Source organism: Danio aesculapii, chromosome 12 (genome assembly GCF_903798145.1).
Source record: "Danio aesculapii chromosome 12, fDanAes4.1, whole genome shotgun sequence".
NCBI classification, from domain to species: domain Eukaryota; kingdom Metazoa; phylum Chordata; class Actinopteri; order Cypriniformes; family Danionidae; genus Danio; species Danio aesculapii.
In genome coordinates, this window is record NC_079446.1 from 43,628,796 (window position 1) to 43,645,774 (window position 16,979).

The 16,979-nt window shown below is 41.7% G+C and overlaps 1 protein-coding gene across 15 annotated transcripts in view; it reads left to right on the top strand.

Annotated features, from left to right (window-relative positions):
- Nucleotides 1-473: 473 nt before the first annotated feature.
- The window catches only part of ebf3a (EBF transcription factor 3a), a 132,022-nt gene continuing 115,516 nt past the window's right edge, over nucleotides 474-16,979 (top strand). For 7 of the 15 annotated variants that reach the window (XM_056468973.1, XM_056468980.1, XM_056468974.1 and 4 more), the window contains exons 1-6: nucleotides 475-1,404; nucleotides 1,656-1,812; nucleotides 2,141-2,204; nucleotides 2,541-2,596; nucleotides 5,056-5,129; nucleotides 6,612-6,680. In XM_056468973.1, coding sequence (XP_056324948.1) covers nucleotides 1,271-1,404; nucleotides 1,656-1,812; nucleotides 2,141-2,204; nucleotides 2,541-2,596; nucleotides 5,056-5,129; nucleotides 6,612-6,680 — 554 coding nt within the window. In that variant the 5' untranslated portion in view covers nucleotides 475-1,270. Of the gene's footprint in view, nucleotides 1,405-1,655; nucleotides 1,813-2,140; nucleotides 2,205-2,540; nucleotides 2,597-5,055; nucleotides 5,130-6,611; nucleotides 6,681-16,979 lie in introns of all 15 variants that reach the window. The other 8 variants (XM_056468971.1, XM_056468979.1, XM_056468984.1 and 5 more) reach the window with 2 other exon arrangements.

The following is a 16,979-nucleotide window of genomic DNA, read 5'->3' on the forward strand; positions in this document are numbered from 1 at the left end:
ACGCAGAACGCAAAGAGTGTTTTAGGTTGGAGCAGTCAATGTTCCCATAATTTAGGACGCGCGCATTACGCCATTATGCAGATGCCCAGGGTGTTTATTATAAGGAGCATCTAGTCTTAAAATGCCAGTGCACCTTCTCGACTTGAGAGTAATCAGAGGAGAAACCAGTGAATCGATTTGCGTTTGTCAATTAGGCGCCAGGGACGTTTGGCACTGTCATTGCGACGATGGCCTTTCTTTTTTCTTTTTAATTCTGGAAAGCTGCTAGGAATTGGGTGGTCAGTGCTCCTTTTTATTATTATTATTATTATTATTACTATAGTTATTATTTCTCCCCCCTTCCCACCCACCCCCCTCTTTTGCACTCTATAAACTTGCGTGTCAGTTTTAACCTCGCAGAATATATAGTTCCTGCGCGCCGCGCGCTTTATTTGCCGGCTTTCATTATCATTCATTTTTTTGTTCCTCTCTGATGATTACTTGACATGATGTTCACTGGAAAAGCAGCAGCAGCGGCAGTGACTCCACTCGCGTACGTACTCACGGTCCAAGCTTAAAGCCCAGCGACAGGAAGCGTCAATCCTCTCCATGTATGGGCAAAGCCCCGCCCACGTGCGCGTCATCCTCTGACAGCGTGGATCCCGTGGGTCTGGAGTTTTTGGCTCCCGGGAAAGGTTCCAGTCCTGGGGGATAGAGGGTTGAGTTTTGTATGCTTCCATCCATTCTGCAAAGACGCGCTAAAGGCCCCTCATCATCCTCTCCCGTGTCCGGGAACACCTCCACGGTGATCATTTACGCGTTTATTTGTCTTTTGGAGCCAGAAGTGGTGGATTCAGCAGTGTCCCGAAGCCTTTTTTGATGCTGTTGTTATAGGATGCCACCAAGCTAAGAGCATCATCACCATCATCATCATCATCATCAACAACAACAACAACAAGCGAAAGTTGCAAGAAATGTTTAACTGAATTAAAACAAGTCGAATATCCCGGCTATTTGCGCGACTTGTTCCACGGGAGGATCTCTCATCTATCCAAACAAGCTGCTGGAGAGGCTTGAGAATCTTTTACGCGCTGAATCGTTCATGTGGTGCCAACGCAGGACGGACTGAAGAAGGAGTCGGGACTGCTTTTTTTCCTCTTCTCTTCTTTTCGACAAATCCCAAACAAACTCTCACGGCTATCCGAAGGGGCTCTCGGAGAAACGACGCGCCCTCGCTCACACTCTCATTTCATCTCTTTGGCTGGAAGTGGGTTGCACGCGAACTGTTTTAATGTTTGGTATTCAGGAAAATATACCGAGAGGGGGAACCACTATGAAAGAGGAACCGCTGGGCAGTGGCATGAATCCGGTCCGATCGTGGATGCACACGGCTGGGGTGGTGGATGCGCACACGGCCGCCCAGAGGTACGTTTGCCAAATCATCCGATTTTTTAATGCATTTCTCAGATCGACCCCTAAATCCCCAATATGCCATGTATCAATTACACTCTCCCCATGCACCTCTTCGCCGCTTTCCCCTGTTCATTACATCATATTACAGTTTAAGTGACAAATCAAGAATTCTCCCATGTTTTCATTCTATCTACATCTATCTGTATCTCAAGTGTGTACGCCTGTTGTTTTAACCCACACTGGTGTCTTGTTTTCCCCCGCAGTGGAGTTGGTCTGGCACGGGCGCACTATGAGAAACAACCGCCATCCAACCTCAGAAAATCCAATTTTTTCCACTTCGTCCTGGCGCTTTATGACAGACAGGGACAGCCAGTGGAGATCGAAAGGACAGCTTTTGTGGACTTTGTGGAAAAGGAGAAAGTAAGCGCCACTCTGGAATACTGCTTTGAATTTTCAGCTAAAAAGTTCCACATCTAGAATCTTTGGAAACACGTGCACGCGCCGTAAAGCACTTTTGACGGATATCACAGAAAAGCAAAGCACACAACTAAACTAAATAGATCCATGCATTACACACATTATTGCCGGGAATTGATACAAACTAGAAGTAGAGTTGCTGGATGAAAGCGTAAATATGTTTCGGAGAACATGCATACAGACAAAATGCATGCGTTTAATAAATATACAAAAATTAAATCTCAGCATTCCAGTAATGCCAATCTGACCCCAAACAAATGCTTATTTTCAGGAACCAAACAGTGAAAAAACTAACAATGGGATACATTACAAACTACAACTATTGTACAGCAACGGTAAGTGTAAATTTCTCTATGTAGATTTACAAGTGTTTACTTCACTCAGTGTGAAGTCTTATTGACTTACATTTAGTTTACTTAAAATATGTTCAGTTTATTCCACTAATGTATTTCTGATATAAAGCAAACCTTCGATTATATATATATATATATATATATATATATATATATATATATATATATATATATATATATATATATATATATATATATATATATATATATAGTACATTTTAGGAATACTTTCTGATTTTTTCCCGAGGAAACTTTGTGTAGCTTTTTTTCCTTCACACGACTTTTTCCACATTGAAAAACACAAATAATTTCCCACAGGCGTCAGAACAGAACAGGATCTTTATGTACGGTTAATTGATTCCATGACAAAACAGGTAAGAACTTTTATTTTTCTCTTGCGTGCGTGCGTGTGTGTGTTTGTGTGTGTATTTATTCTTTTTTAACATGTGTGTTTAAGTTTCAGTTACACGTGTTTCAGTCATACACTGCCACGTTTCTCTTAGTAAATACAGCATTAAGTAACGGCATATTCTTTAAAATGCAGAGCATTTTATTCTCATTCCTGAATAAAATAGCTCGATATATTCACATGTGGTACTACTACTGTGGACACTGTAATGTCTGTAAAGCCGTGTCTCTGTTTTGGACTGCTCTGATTAATGGGGGGAGGTTATTTAGCAGATTTAATTTAATATGAATCACATTACCACGTTTTTCTTCTCGTGTAGCTTCATGGTAATTTATTGCGAATTAATGAAAGCGGATGAGAAAAAAATTTTGATTATATATTTTAATTACGCATTTAAAATAAAATGTATATATCTATATATTTCTGACGATAAATGCAAAATAATCTAAATTGTTCTCTATGATTTTCGGGGATTAATCTTTTCATGAGGCATACTGCAGTTTTAACCTCGCACATGAAACATAACAGTCAAAGCCCATATTTGAGTATTGCGCTCAATAACGCTGCATCTTTTAAATCGGTTTATTTTTCTTTCTTTCTTTTTGGATATAGATTATGTGCGTACAATTGTGAAGCACAAAAAGACTATTTTAATGCAATAAAATAGTTTAAATAATTGTAATTAATGACTGCGCCTTTTATGATATAACATTATATTTAAAGCGCGTCGTTTAATGTCAGTGCAATATTTATTAATTGCCATTCACTTACTATATTTTAGTGTGTCATTTAGATCGCGCTGTCGCACGTGAAAACTCACTTTTGTTGTGGTGTAATCAAATCTGGTTGAAGGCATAAAAATAAAACGCCAGGCGTGAGACTGACACTTGAGTTCATATTGTACTCTGATGTTCTCTGAAATCACTCTCAGCTCATTTTCTATTGTCCATTTCAGGCTCCAAAGTAAAGAAAAGGGCGGATCTTTAGCTTGATTTTGAAGCTCTTGTTATCTGTAGTTTATCCATTACAAGAGAGAAAATATGATGGTTTTGTCTGAAGCGACTGTGAATGGAGATGAACATAATCAAAAGGTCAATGGCGCTGAACAGCCACTTTACGCTTTTCCTAATATTTTCAGTGAGGGGCATAAAAATAAGTAAGGACACAACAAATAATTTGTGATAAATTCTACACAGTGCTTACTTAGCTCTTTGCGATTTTTAGATTTGGCCTAGGCGTTTTAATTGTAACAGTTTGTTATATCTTAATAGATTTTCATTAACAAACTTAATGTAATGAGAATGTGCAAACAAGCGTTTGGTTTGGCATGCATTTGATAAATTAAGAATCAAAAGTGTGCTAATTGTTAACATATATTATCTTATTTTTTAATGCAGTTTATTATTATTATTACCATGTTTATTTAGGCACATTGCACGTATTTTATCCCCAATCACTTGCGTTTAATTTCGATAAACTAATAATACTGTATCTGTGTAGATATATGAATGAGTGTTGCTGTTTTTATTTTTTAATATAGTGATATACTGTGCAAGAGCGCACTCAATGAGCCACACGGATCCCACGGAAGGACGCGTTGGAGTGCGCTCTTGCACAGTACATCATAACGGGAACAGGGCAAACAGAGAGGGAGGGAGAGAAAGAGAGAGAGAGAGTGAGAGAGAGAGGGAGAGAAGGAGAGAGTGAGACAGAACGCGCAAAAAGCACCAAGGCCCGTGCGCACCTACAGCTCCAAACGCCATCTGTTAAAGCCAATGCTCAAAAATTACTCAAGCGTACCCCCCGACACCGCTTTTTATCTAAAGAAAAATCATTGTTAGCGGCTCAAAATAAACAACAGATTGCCCATTAGCACTCTACCCCTAAATATCTGCAGATTATAACCGCGTTGATGTGTACGGTTATGGGTATTATTTACCGCGGCCATCTGCGTCGGAGAAGCGACATCTATGTGATTTCTATTATCATTCCACAAATAAATAGCGCAAAGATCTAAACAGAAGCATATGCGACTCTTCATTTCTAAAGTGATATGCATGTGGTATAATTTGTCATCGCAACGACGGGCCAAGTGTTGCTATTCATTTCAAACATCATATTTATTTATGCAAATTAATAACACAAAGGTTATCTCTGTCTAGAACGTGGACATGTGTGTGTTGGTTTACAGATAAAGCATTGTTTAACAATTTATGTGGGCTAAATGGATTTTATTTACGCACCTTGTCTTGTCGATTATTAATTAATGAACCCGAACTTTGTGATATATGAACACATTTAATGATTGTCCGTTTAATTTCAGTTTATTTGTTTATGCAGAATAGCTGCACTTTTGTGTTTCATATTTTAAATGCTTCATTTAAATATAACCTGCTTGTTTAAAAATGTCACTTTTATTTCAAGGCTATTATTTATGAAGGACAAGACAAAAACCCAGAAATGTGCCGAGTTCTCCTCACACACGAAATTATGTGCAGGTAAGGAAAAATACATGTTTTTAACATTTTCATTTAATTATAAAGCACAACATTTGCCTGCACAACTGCATTTTATCAGCTATAATGTCTTGTCATGTTTTCATAAATGCATAACGCACAAGATGTAGGCCCATCCAAGCCTTCCAGCATCAGCCTTACAGAAAATCAATGAATCCCTGAATAGATATGCCTGGATGCGCTGAAAAGAATCCGAATGTTCAGAATTGTCAGCCGGCTTATGCGTAATGATTTACGGTTCGCTTTGCGCCCTGTTCTGCGAGTTTCAGAAGTTCTACTTCAAAAGCGCATTTTCACCGGATCATTAGGTGACATCGGACTTGAGAAGGATCTCACTGGACTTTTAACACTACAGAGGATGAATCTGAATTCACACACAGAGGTCAACGCAAATGCACTCGGGCATTTTGGGAAGCGCTTTTCATCCTCAGCCGTTTAGCAGTGCGTCACTTTGTCTGTTTGGATTTTTACGCGTACACCACAGAGACATCCTGCGGTTATTTTAAAACTTAAATGACAATGAATGAAATAACTGCACTAGAGGAGAACCCGACGCCTATTGAAACAAGCATTCGCTTGTCCACTAATTCAGAAAAGAATCAGAACCTTGCAGGTCTCGCCACATTAATATAACAACGCTAGCAACTTTTAGGCGGCTCCTTTACCCACAAAGAAAGTTCCTTGCACCGCACTGTGTTGCTTCCGTCTAAACCGCACAGATGCGTTTCCGAGTCCCAAGCAGAGGTCCATAGACATACCTTAATCACTTTAGCTGTCAGCTTTAAGGAGCTTTACGCGTTTTCCATACCATATGGTGTTAATTTAGCTCACTTAGACATGTAACCATTATACAAGTAGGCTTCTTTAAATTCAAGAGGCATAACATTTTTTTCCCCTCTGTAATTTCAACATTAATTAAAGAAAGCATAATGGAAGCATCTTCAGGGCCTCAAAATGGAGGCATTGGCACATTGTAGGAGACTGATGGAGGCTTTTTGAGCTGGTAATTAATAAGTGCCCCACAGAAATCCTGGTTGAAGGTGGCATCTTGCATCCTCTCCAGACACAACAGCTTGACAATTAGAGGTAAACAAAAGCTGGGGCTGAGAGAGAGCTTTCCCCCCTCCCAGCCTCCTGGCACCCCCTCTCCTCCTCTCAGCACTAAGACAAACACCAAAAACATGCTGTTTTCCCTCCTTCAGCCACAGCGCCGGGCTCCGTGTTTACCCGCCGCCCGCATCTGCGAGAACCACAGCCACCAACAACACCATCAGGCCCAGCCAGAACCTACGCCAAACACCTCAGCGGTTAGCTAGAAAAGAGGACGGGAGAGAGTGTGTCAGATGAATAAATCTAAACACACGGTGCTCGAAGACGAAAGACACATGCAAGCTGTTTGCTGACTCTCTAATATCTCTTGTCTCTCTTTCTCTCTCTCTCTCTCTCTGTGCTCTTCTCCCCCAGTCGGTGTTGTGACAAAAAAAGCTGTGGAAACAGGAACGAGACGCCCTCAGACCCCGTGATCATCGACAGGTAAGACTCTCTCTGCTTCCTGTGAGTGTAGGGCGCTGCGGCCCAGAGTTTGCCTGGCCTGGGTTTGCCCCTTGTTGTTGTTGTGCGGTGTGTGCCGCGCAGGTGGGTTGATGTGGAAACCCGGGGGTGTCTTTAGGGAGCGTGTAATTGCTGGTGAGTTGTCAGGGAAGTGCTTTCCTCCAGACTTGCAAGCAGTTTACCACATCTAGAGAGCGTTTGGCTTTACATTCATGATTCTTTCATCCTAATTTGTTCACAACAGCTCTGCTTATCTTCTGTGTAAACACTGAAGCCTCTCGCTTGGCTTTGTGGCATGACTGTGTGCCGCGGCAGAGCAGTAACGTTGCAACGTCTGCAAGCGTGCATTTGTTCAAGGCAAAAGGCGTCTTTACGTTGCACTCTGTAGTGCTGCCGGTGGGAAATGAGTAATGTTTCTGGGCTGGCTGTTGGCGGTTGCATGTTGATCACATTAGGGAAAGCGTGTTCAAACACACCGGCTCCTGCCGAGTGGGTAATTGACGTCCTTTCTTTTTTTTCTGCAGCTTATGTTTCTCTTTGTGAGTCTGGCTCAAGGTTACACTTACTCTGCAAGACTTACACTTCTTCCTTTTTGTCCAATTATCCCTGCGGTGGCAGCATGTACGTGGATTACGGCAGGGCAGGTCTTGGACTCGCGGCTGAAACGGTAAATGTGACAGGGAGCGCTGGCTGCTCGAGTCCGGGCCTCTTGGAGATTAGTGAGCTAGAACAAGCCTACCTTGCTTCATAAAGCCAGGAGTCTCTCTGTTTCCATCTGCTGTAAAGAGCCATGAATAACCAGCAAGCACTGCCAGCAGCGAGAGTCTCTCTCTCTCTCTTGTTTTCTCGCCGTAGCTGTAGCAAAGTTATCTCCAGATCACGAACTTGCCTGTCCACTGAGTGAGAAATTAGATTGGAGGGTGAGATGATGGGTAAAGCTGGGAACGAAATATGCGCCACCAGTGGATAGCAATGCTAATGTTTGACTTGCTGAAATAGCTGTTTGCTTAGCAGGGAATGTTTGGTATCTGACAGAGGGAACATCTCTCTTATTAGTAATCAAATAGCAGTGACCAGTTGCCGCTGTCACTCACTGTGCATGAAGTGTGTGAAGCATCGGAAAAAAGGACTCATGCCCTGTGTGTCGAAATGATGGTCGTGCTTGCGCGTTTGGAGGTCTAAGCGTTTCCCGATCTCGCGTCATGTGGTCATAATGTGGAAACCCTGCCGTACTACACAATATTTTCAGAGAATCACTTCAAGTGAGGAGAGCTTTGTTGTAAAACCAAGCTGTCTTGATTTCTGCTTCCTACACAGGCAGCATTTAAACCATAGGTCTCAAACTGGATTCCTGAAGGGCTGTAGCTCTGCACACTTTTGCTCCAACCCTAATCAAACACAGTTGATCCAACTAATCAAGGTGTTCAAGACTACTAGAGACTATTAAGCAGGAGTTGGAGGTGTCTGGAGCTAAACTATGCAGAGCGGCAGCCCTCCAGGAATTGAGTTTGAGACCATTGATCTGAACTAAGAGTAAGTTCTAGACAATAACAGATATATTAGGTCAAGTAGTCCATATTTTTTTAAAAAGATTTGTACTTCATTTACAAACTACTTGGCCATGAATGACTGATGATATTTTCACTGAAAAGTTGTACATAGGACGGAAGCATTAACATTTATTTACATTAGCATAACGATGCCTCAATATGTTGCCTATGTAGGCAACCACCTAGGTTTTGGAGCAGAGCCTCTGTTTAACCTGTATTAGTGAGGAATAAAGATTCCTTACATCTTCTTCTTTTGTAAACACTCTCAAAGAGTGTGAATCAATCCCAGCAACCTTGGTTATCTTTGCATTAAATGATTAGCTTGTTTAAACAGACGTGCTGAAGAGCTCTGACAGTGTGCGAACAGTAATTAGTTACAGGACCGACATTCATGCACTCACTGTAACTCAACCGCAAGAGAAAGAAAAGCTAGTGGGGGGAGAGGGAGAGAGAGAGAAAGAGGAGTCCCGGCGAGGAGGAGGAGGATTTGTTTTGGTTTTCTGAACAGAAGATAAAACACATATCACTTCCTCTTAGCAGATCCTGAAAAGAGTCTCAGGCAGTCAGAGTCGATTCTCCCCACCAACTGAGGCTTATACAATGTATTTACCTTTAAAAGGAAAAAACATGAACACTTTACAACAGGGTTTCGCTGATATTTACCGCATTGACTCTTCCCATAAATTGCTGGGCTTTGTATTGTGCCTAAATAGAGGTGGACGGATCAGATGTCTTGGCGCTTTGTGCTTCAATCTGGTGAACAATATGTGTAACACTAGTAAAAGAGGAAAAGGAGAACAGTGCAAAGAAGGTCTGATACTCTGCAAAAAGGAGGGATATTGTGGTAGGTTGAAACGGCGAATAAAAAAGCTCACATTTTGATTGTGAGGCGTCTGAAAGACTCGAGAGGATCATTTTCATAGAGGGGCGATCCGTTCTGTCGGATCACAAAAGCAGATGTGCTTCATTAGCCGACTGCATTGTCTGCATATCACAACTGTGAACAGATGATTTTATCCAACGCTCAGAGAACAAGGCGGCTGAGAGAGGCTGGAATGCATGGAAACATGAACCTCAAATGACTGAAGCGTTTGTGCAGGTGGGGTGTATGATATAAAGCTAATTTGTAATCACAAAGCCAATCCTGTGGGGTAATGTCTTGTTAGGTCCGTCTTTTTTCTAGTCTCTGAGGAAAAAGTGGAACGCTACAGTACACAAGGGAGTTTCATGCGAAGCTAAAATATAGCATGCTCAGTCACCATTTATAAACGTTTTTGGAGTGCACGTGAACTAGATTCAAAGTGACATTGTATGAGTGGATGAGAAAGGGTTAATTGCATTACAATTAAAATAGTCAACTAGTGTGACTCTGGATGGATAGACAGACAGACAGACAGACAGACAGACAGACAGACAGACAGACAGACAGACAGACAGACAGACAGACAGACAGACAGACAGACAGACAGATAGATAGATAGATAGATAGATAGATAGATAGATAGATAGATAGATAGATAGATAGATAGATAGATAGATAGATAGATAAAGGGAGAAAATGTTCTGCTAAACAGGCCTATGGTGACCAGAAGATCTGGTGATCCATTATCAATAACGTTTTCAGCCACATTCTCCCAGATGGCACATGGGCCAGGCATACTGCTCGTTGGCACAGGCTTGGACAATAACTGGCACCCGCTCGCTTCTGGCATTTTCAATGGAGTTTAGGAGACTTATCATTCCAAATGTGTCCTATTTTCCTGTAGTCAAGCCAGACATCTGTTTATACTATTTCTCTTGGACTTTGGTGCAGCTTTAGGTTCTTCATGAGAAGAAGAAAAAAACATTGAGAGAAACTTGGTTGTATTTCACAGCTGTTACAAAATTTCAACCTCGACGGATCTTTAAATATTTTACAACCCGACCCTGTTTCACCATAGATTATTCATTGGTATTTTTGAAAGATAGATTGAGCCTCAGAAATGAGTTCTTTGGCTAGTCCTGAACTCTTGTAGGTGATGTCTTGAACACACATGTCAAGAGCGAGGCGTTGGATCATTTACCGCCCCCATATCGGTCCGAGAACTAATAATACCTCTCTGACTCAAGAGCGATCAGGGTTTTCCTAGCCAACCGATCTCCCTTTCACTTCCTGTCAGAAAGGTCAAGACATGCTGACCTCTGACAGCCAACCCCCTCCCTCAACTGAATAATTCATGAGATTGACTTTTTTTTTTTGACAGAGTACACAGTTGTGTAGCAGGACGGTTTATGTAGCTCATTTCGCCAAGGCTCCTGCACCTGTTCGGACCGCGTGGTATTTGGGTCCCAGTGCTGATTTAGCTAAACATTCATTAATTTTTTTCATACCGGAGGACCTTTCCAGAAGGGATTACACTTGGTTATTAGCTAGGTCTTCTTGGAACCATATGCCGAGGAACAATTTGTGTATGCGCTCTCTGCCTGTTGCAGGTTTTTTTAATCTTTAAAAACCAACACAGATCGTTCCTCCATTTTTTTGCCCTTTTGTTTGTATCTTCTCCGACCAGGCTACTTAAAAAGACCTCCTCCCTCTCATCCGCACACAGGCCTGCTCTCAGTGCTGAGCAAATGCCAGCATTTAGAAGGTCAGAGCTTTTGTTGGAAAAGCGCTATGTAAATTAGCACCAGCAAAAGGGACATTAAACAAAATTCAATTCATTGTCTCCCTTAATGTCATTTACATTTTTGGCTCAGGCCCGTCCTGTCGAGGAGAATTTTGGAGATGATTTTAATTACATATCAGCGCTGGAACAGAGGGCTGTCTGGAGCGAGACGCATTTGGATCACCTGTAAAGAGAGGTTTATTTACCAATGCACTTGAATGGCAGGTTTTCACAGGCGCGTGCGTGCCGTAATTAAGCCCGTGTTAAGTGTTAATTCCTAGGCCTGTCTTTTTCCTCCGCGGAAAGCTTTAGTCCTCGTTTATTAGCATGGAGACCTTCTATGCACTTCTTAACATAGACGAAATTCACATTTCGAAAATTTAATTGACCAGATTTAGCCCACCATTTACACTTGATGTTTAAATAAGGGTATAACAGTGGTACAAACACTTTTGCACTAGCCTTTTCAGTTAAAGTGCCCACAATAGTACCTTAAGGTTATGCATTACTAGTCTTAAGGTAATATGTAATTTTAGAAGTAGCAAATATTGGTCTTTTTAAGACCTTCTATGCACTTCCTAACATAGAAGAAATTCACATTTAGAAAATTCAATTGACCAAATTTAGCCCACAATTTCCACTTAAATAAGGGTATAACAGTGGTACAAACACTTTTGCACTAGCCTTGGAAAGCATCTTTGTACCTCATTTTCAGTTTAAATGCTTACATTAGTACCTAAAAAGGTTACGCATTACTAGTCTTAAGGTAATACTGTGTGTAAATTCAGAAGTAGTGCACATTTGTCCTTTTAAAACTGTCTATGCACTTCTTAACAGACGAAATTCACTTTTAGAAAATTTAATTGACCAAAATTCAGCCCATAATTTCCACTTGAAGTGTAAATAAGAGTATGACAAGGGTACAAACATGTTTGCACTAGCCTTAGAGAGCATCTTTGTACCTCATTTTCAGTTTAAATGCTTACATTAGTACCTAAAAAGGTTATGCACTACTAGTCTTAAGGTAATATGTCATTTTAGAAGTAGCAAACATTTGTCCTTTTAAGCGAACAGATGCTTTCTAGACTGGGAACATCCAGTATTACATGACTCTGACTAACAAAATCAAGTAGTAAATGATTCTTTGACAAAAAATACCATATCTCTGAAATACACCACCTAAACTTTGTGTTTAATCAGAAATAAAACGAGCTAGAAGTGTGCCTGACACCGAGTGGTGAAGTAGAGGGCACCTGAACAGCTGCTTTTGCCTCCAGCCACGAGAGTAATATTTTTATTTATTTATATCTTACCTTGTCCAGGTGACATTCAACGAACTATATGTGTGTATGAATGTTTTATTTGAAAAGTCCTTGTACCCGCTGTAGTAGAGCCACAGCAGTCTTGGAGGATGCACGTATATGTGTGTTTATATTCACAGAGACGCACGTGTGTGAGGAGGAGAGTGCCGGAGCTCCATTAGACCTGATTAATGAGGTTGCAGACAGCAAATATATCTCTGGCCAGGTAACAGCCTCACTGCTGCAGGTACACAGGTGTGCACAGCAACTCCTTATTTATGAGACAGTCAGCAAAGCCTCTGCTAACATCAGAGAGAGAGAGAGAGAGCTTTTTCCTTCAATGAGCAAGTCCAGCAGTGGCCAAAGCAAAGGTAGAGTGTAAATCTCCACTATGAAAAGAAAAATAGTGTACCTGCTGCCACGCAGGACTATACTAAGATGTTTGAAAGTGTACTGCTTTGGTGTAGGTTGGGAAACGGTTTCAAGCACACATGTATGGAGCATAATTGCTGGTTAGATTCCATTTCTTTGCTCTTTTATCTTTTAATATACAGTTGAAGTCAGAATTATTAGCCCCCCTTTTATTTTTTAAATATTTCCCAAATGATGTTTAACAGAGCAAGGAAATTTTCACAGTATGTCTGATAATATTTTTTCTTCTGGAGAAAGTCTTATTTGTTTTATTTCGGCTAGAATAAAAGCAGTTTTAAATTTTTTTAAAAACATTTTAAGGTCAGAATTATTAGCCCCTTTAAGCTATATTTGTTCAGTAGTCTACTGAACAAACCATTGTTGTACAATAACCTGCCTAATTCCCCTAACCTGCCTAGTTAACCTAATTAACCTAGTTAAGCCTTTAAATGTCACTTTAAGCTGTATAGAAATGTCTTGAAAAATGTCTAGTCAAATATTATTTACTGTCATCATGGCAAAAATCTTCTCTCCGTTAAACAGAACTTGAGGAAAAAAATAAACAGGGGGGCTAATAATTCTTCAACTGTATGTCTTTGGGGCGTTAGTTGAAGATGCATTGTCATTTCTGGGCCATTAGAGGCAGCAAAGCAAAGAGCAAAAATAATGAATGTTCATCTTTTCTGTCCGCAAAGAAAAAAAAAGGATAGCTCCACCCCAAGGTCATGTAATTGGTTGAGCCTGTGTTGTTGTGTTTGGCCTACTCGGACAAACTCATTGCAGTTCATTTTGCTGCTAGTGGCACTTCTGCTTTTGTTTTTAGATGCAATAAATGAAACTGGCATTTAAATGTTAATCTGTTGCATTAATAAATGGAGTATTTAGTAAAAAATGGCAAGAAAAAAGGCGAGTGTTTTCTAATATGCAAATGATTTATCATTAGCATACTTAAGGTTCTCCTTATGCCGGCTTGTTTTGAAATGTAGACCAAAAATCTTTTGTAATTATTTGTTAATTGCTCTTTTGTCTATTCAACATAATGATATACAAAAATGCCTTTGCATGCAGCGTGGATGACACTGTCACCTTGAAACTCTTCAGAACCGACTACGCTTCTAAACTCCTCTGTTATGAACTAGTGACTTCCGTCTCACTAGAGGGATCAAGAGAGAGAACGAGCGAGTGAGAACAGCTGGCTCTTTCTAACTGTGAATAACTGACAGTTGTCTGTAAGAGGTTTTAATGAAGATTGCCACCTTTTATGCGAGGAACTGAAGGGATGCCAGATCTACAGGAGGGGAGAAGCAGAGAGCTTAACCTGCCCTTGGCAGCTAGCACTCAGCTCGCACTCACACAGAAAATGAGAAACAGCCTCTGCGGTCAAAAAGCCAAACCTTAGCGCTGCCACACATTGCTCACACGTAGAAGTGGGTCAAGGCCTAGCAGATGTCCGACAGAACACAACTCCAGAGCAGGCAATCGTTTCTATAGAACAACAACGTTTTCTATAGACAGAAGTGCACTTGCATGCCTGAAAATCTTCAACGCTTTCATATCTGAAAAGAAAAGTTGCTCTTCGTAGAAATCTAATTTGTTTTCTTGTCTGTTTTTGGAAATTAGAATCTCGTCTCCGCATTCAGGTTTGTTGGCATCAGGTGACTAATCTAGTCAAAATAGGAGTTTTGATATCTAGAGCAGGCGACACAGTGGCGCAGTGGTTAGCACGATCGCCTCACAGCAAGAAGGTCGCTGGTTCAAGCCTCGGCTGGGTCAGTTGGCATTTCTGTGTGGAGTTTCTATGTTCTCCCCGTGTTCATGTGAGTTTCCTCTGGGTGCTCCGGTTTCCCCCACAGTCCAAAGACATGTGGTAGAGGTGAATTGAATAAGCTAAATTGGTCGTAGTGTGTGTGTGTGTGCTTGTCAGAGTGTATGGGTGTTTCCCAGTACTGGTTTGCGACTTAAAGGGCATTCGCTGCATAAAACTTAAGCTGGAAAAGTTGGTGGTTCATCCCACTGTGGCGACTCCTGATTAATAAAGGTACTAAGCCGAAAAGAAAATGAATGAATGTTTAGGAGTTTTGATATCTAGAGCAGGTGACACGGTGGCACAGTGGGTAGCACGATCGCCTCACAGCAAGAAGGTCGCTGTTTCGAGCTTCGGCTGTGTCAGTTGGCATTTCTGTGTGAAGTTTGCATGTTCTCCCTGTGTTCATGTGGGTTTCCTCTGGGTGCTTTGGTTTCGCCCACATTCCAAGGACATGTGGTATAGGTGATCTGAATAAGCTAAATTGGCTATGTGTGTGCATGTCAGAGTGTATGGGTGTTTCCCAGTACCGATGCGTAAAACATATGCTGGATAAGTTGGTGGTTCATTCCGCTGTGGCAACCCCTGATTAATAAAGGGACTAAGCCGAAAAGGAAATGAATGAATGATATCTAGAGCAGGGATAACAGTGGTCTTGATTTAGCTGCTACATGCTAAAGGTACTTGGCAATGGCAGTGTGTATATTTCTTTTTTTGTGCCAGGTGGGTCTGTGTGTGAGGAGGGAAGGGGGAAATGGCTCTAGCATGTGTAGACAGGAGGGAACCCTGCACTATGTTGTTGTAAGACATGTTGCACAGGCCTTGCGACCGGAAGACGCCGGCTCCGTGGAGTCTATAAGTGAGAGACAAAATCCACACACACTCTTGGGGTGAGAAAACTGCACTGGGGCAGATGCAAAAGTAGAGGAGAAATTTTGTAGTTTTACTAGCACAACCAGCTTTATTGTGTGTGTGTGTGTGTGTGTCTGGTGGAGATATTGAGAGTCTAATCAAGGCTCCGTGGAGGGGACATATGTGCTTTAAAAAGCCTCTTTTATTTGATTCAGCGCACAAAGCAGCGACACTCCCCTTTTGTTGGGATATATGAAACCCCCCGCTGAGCGTGTCAACACACTCACACACATGCATATGCACGCATGGATTCACATGCAACAAATATTCACGTGTGTAAAGCGTGATTATCGACAGACACGTAAAAATGTGATTCCACGCATGCATGCAGACGTGCACAAAACCTCACCCCGGGCAGTTGGAGAGGGTGTGCTGTCACACAATAGCCCGGCGCGGGTGCACGTTCCTTTTGAATAACAACCGGGAAAATTGAATCAGTTGTGGTTTAGGAAGGACTGACTGGAATGCATGTCCGAAGTTCATGACGCTTCTCTCTGTGAATGCGGCCAACGTGTCCCGTTTCCACAACCTGTTTTGCTCAAGCTTCACACCATGGAAGGATTCAAAACAGATCTGTTTTACCGTGTACGTTGCTTAAAATCAAACGATTATTATTTTTATTTCGACTACATCTGCAGTTGCCTGCAGTTTCTGGGCGCTGTGGTTCAGCCAAATGTTTTCGTGCTAAATTAAATTGACGTGTTTGGTTTCCTTTCAGCCGCATTGTCTATTTTACATGTGCGTGTTTATGGAGCGTCCTGTTCGATTCTGTCAACACTATGTCTGTGTATGTGTGTGAGGCTGTAAAAGCATGATAACTTGCTTTTGGTTTGCGGTAGATGTTGGCTAGTTCAGTACGGTTCTCTTTTCTTTTTCGCAAACACACACCCACAACATTTGTTTGCCATTAGGAGCAGTTTGTAAATCAGATCAGGGTGTTGAGTGCGCGTCTCTGTTGGAAGAAATATCCATTCCTTGTCCCTCCGATCTCTCTCTTTTCAAAAAAAAAAAAAAAACCACACAAAGCTCTCATGTCTTTTCTCTTTTTTAAAACCACCCCCTCTCAGCCACCCACCCAACCTCCATTCCCATTTTTCCGAATGTGGCAATCTGTCGTGTGACACCGCTGAGATTAGGTTAGGAAACAGTGTGAGGATTGTATTGGACATGGTGCTGGTCGCGCCAATTTGAGGTCGCAGGACAGCGATCTGGACATTGGGCACACGCCATCAGCATCTCTCCTCGAGAGGCACTGGGCCTTGGCCGTCGCCCGTCCCATGGGCTCCCGGGAGGGGCCGTCAGCTCTGAAACCTTCAAAAAAAACTGCAGCAAATAACTATCATTTATTAAAGCTGACAAGTTATCTCTAAATATAGGCCCCCCTGTCAAAAGATTATCGGCCAGCAGTCCGTGCTGCTGATAACACAAGCGTGCTTCTTTTTGTGAATCTCCCACCGAAACTTGTGGGTAGATTGCGCTCGCTTGAGCCGCAGAATGTGTATCTCTGAATGAACTTGTCTTTTACAGCCCTTTGCGAGGTTAGATATCCGCTTGTTAAGTTGTGATGTAAGAAATCTGTTTCCGGGTCCAACCGGGCAACTCTTTTCAATTGAGAAAATATTTGTTTATGACCACTTTTTAGTAACATCACACATTAA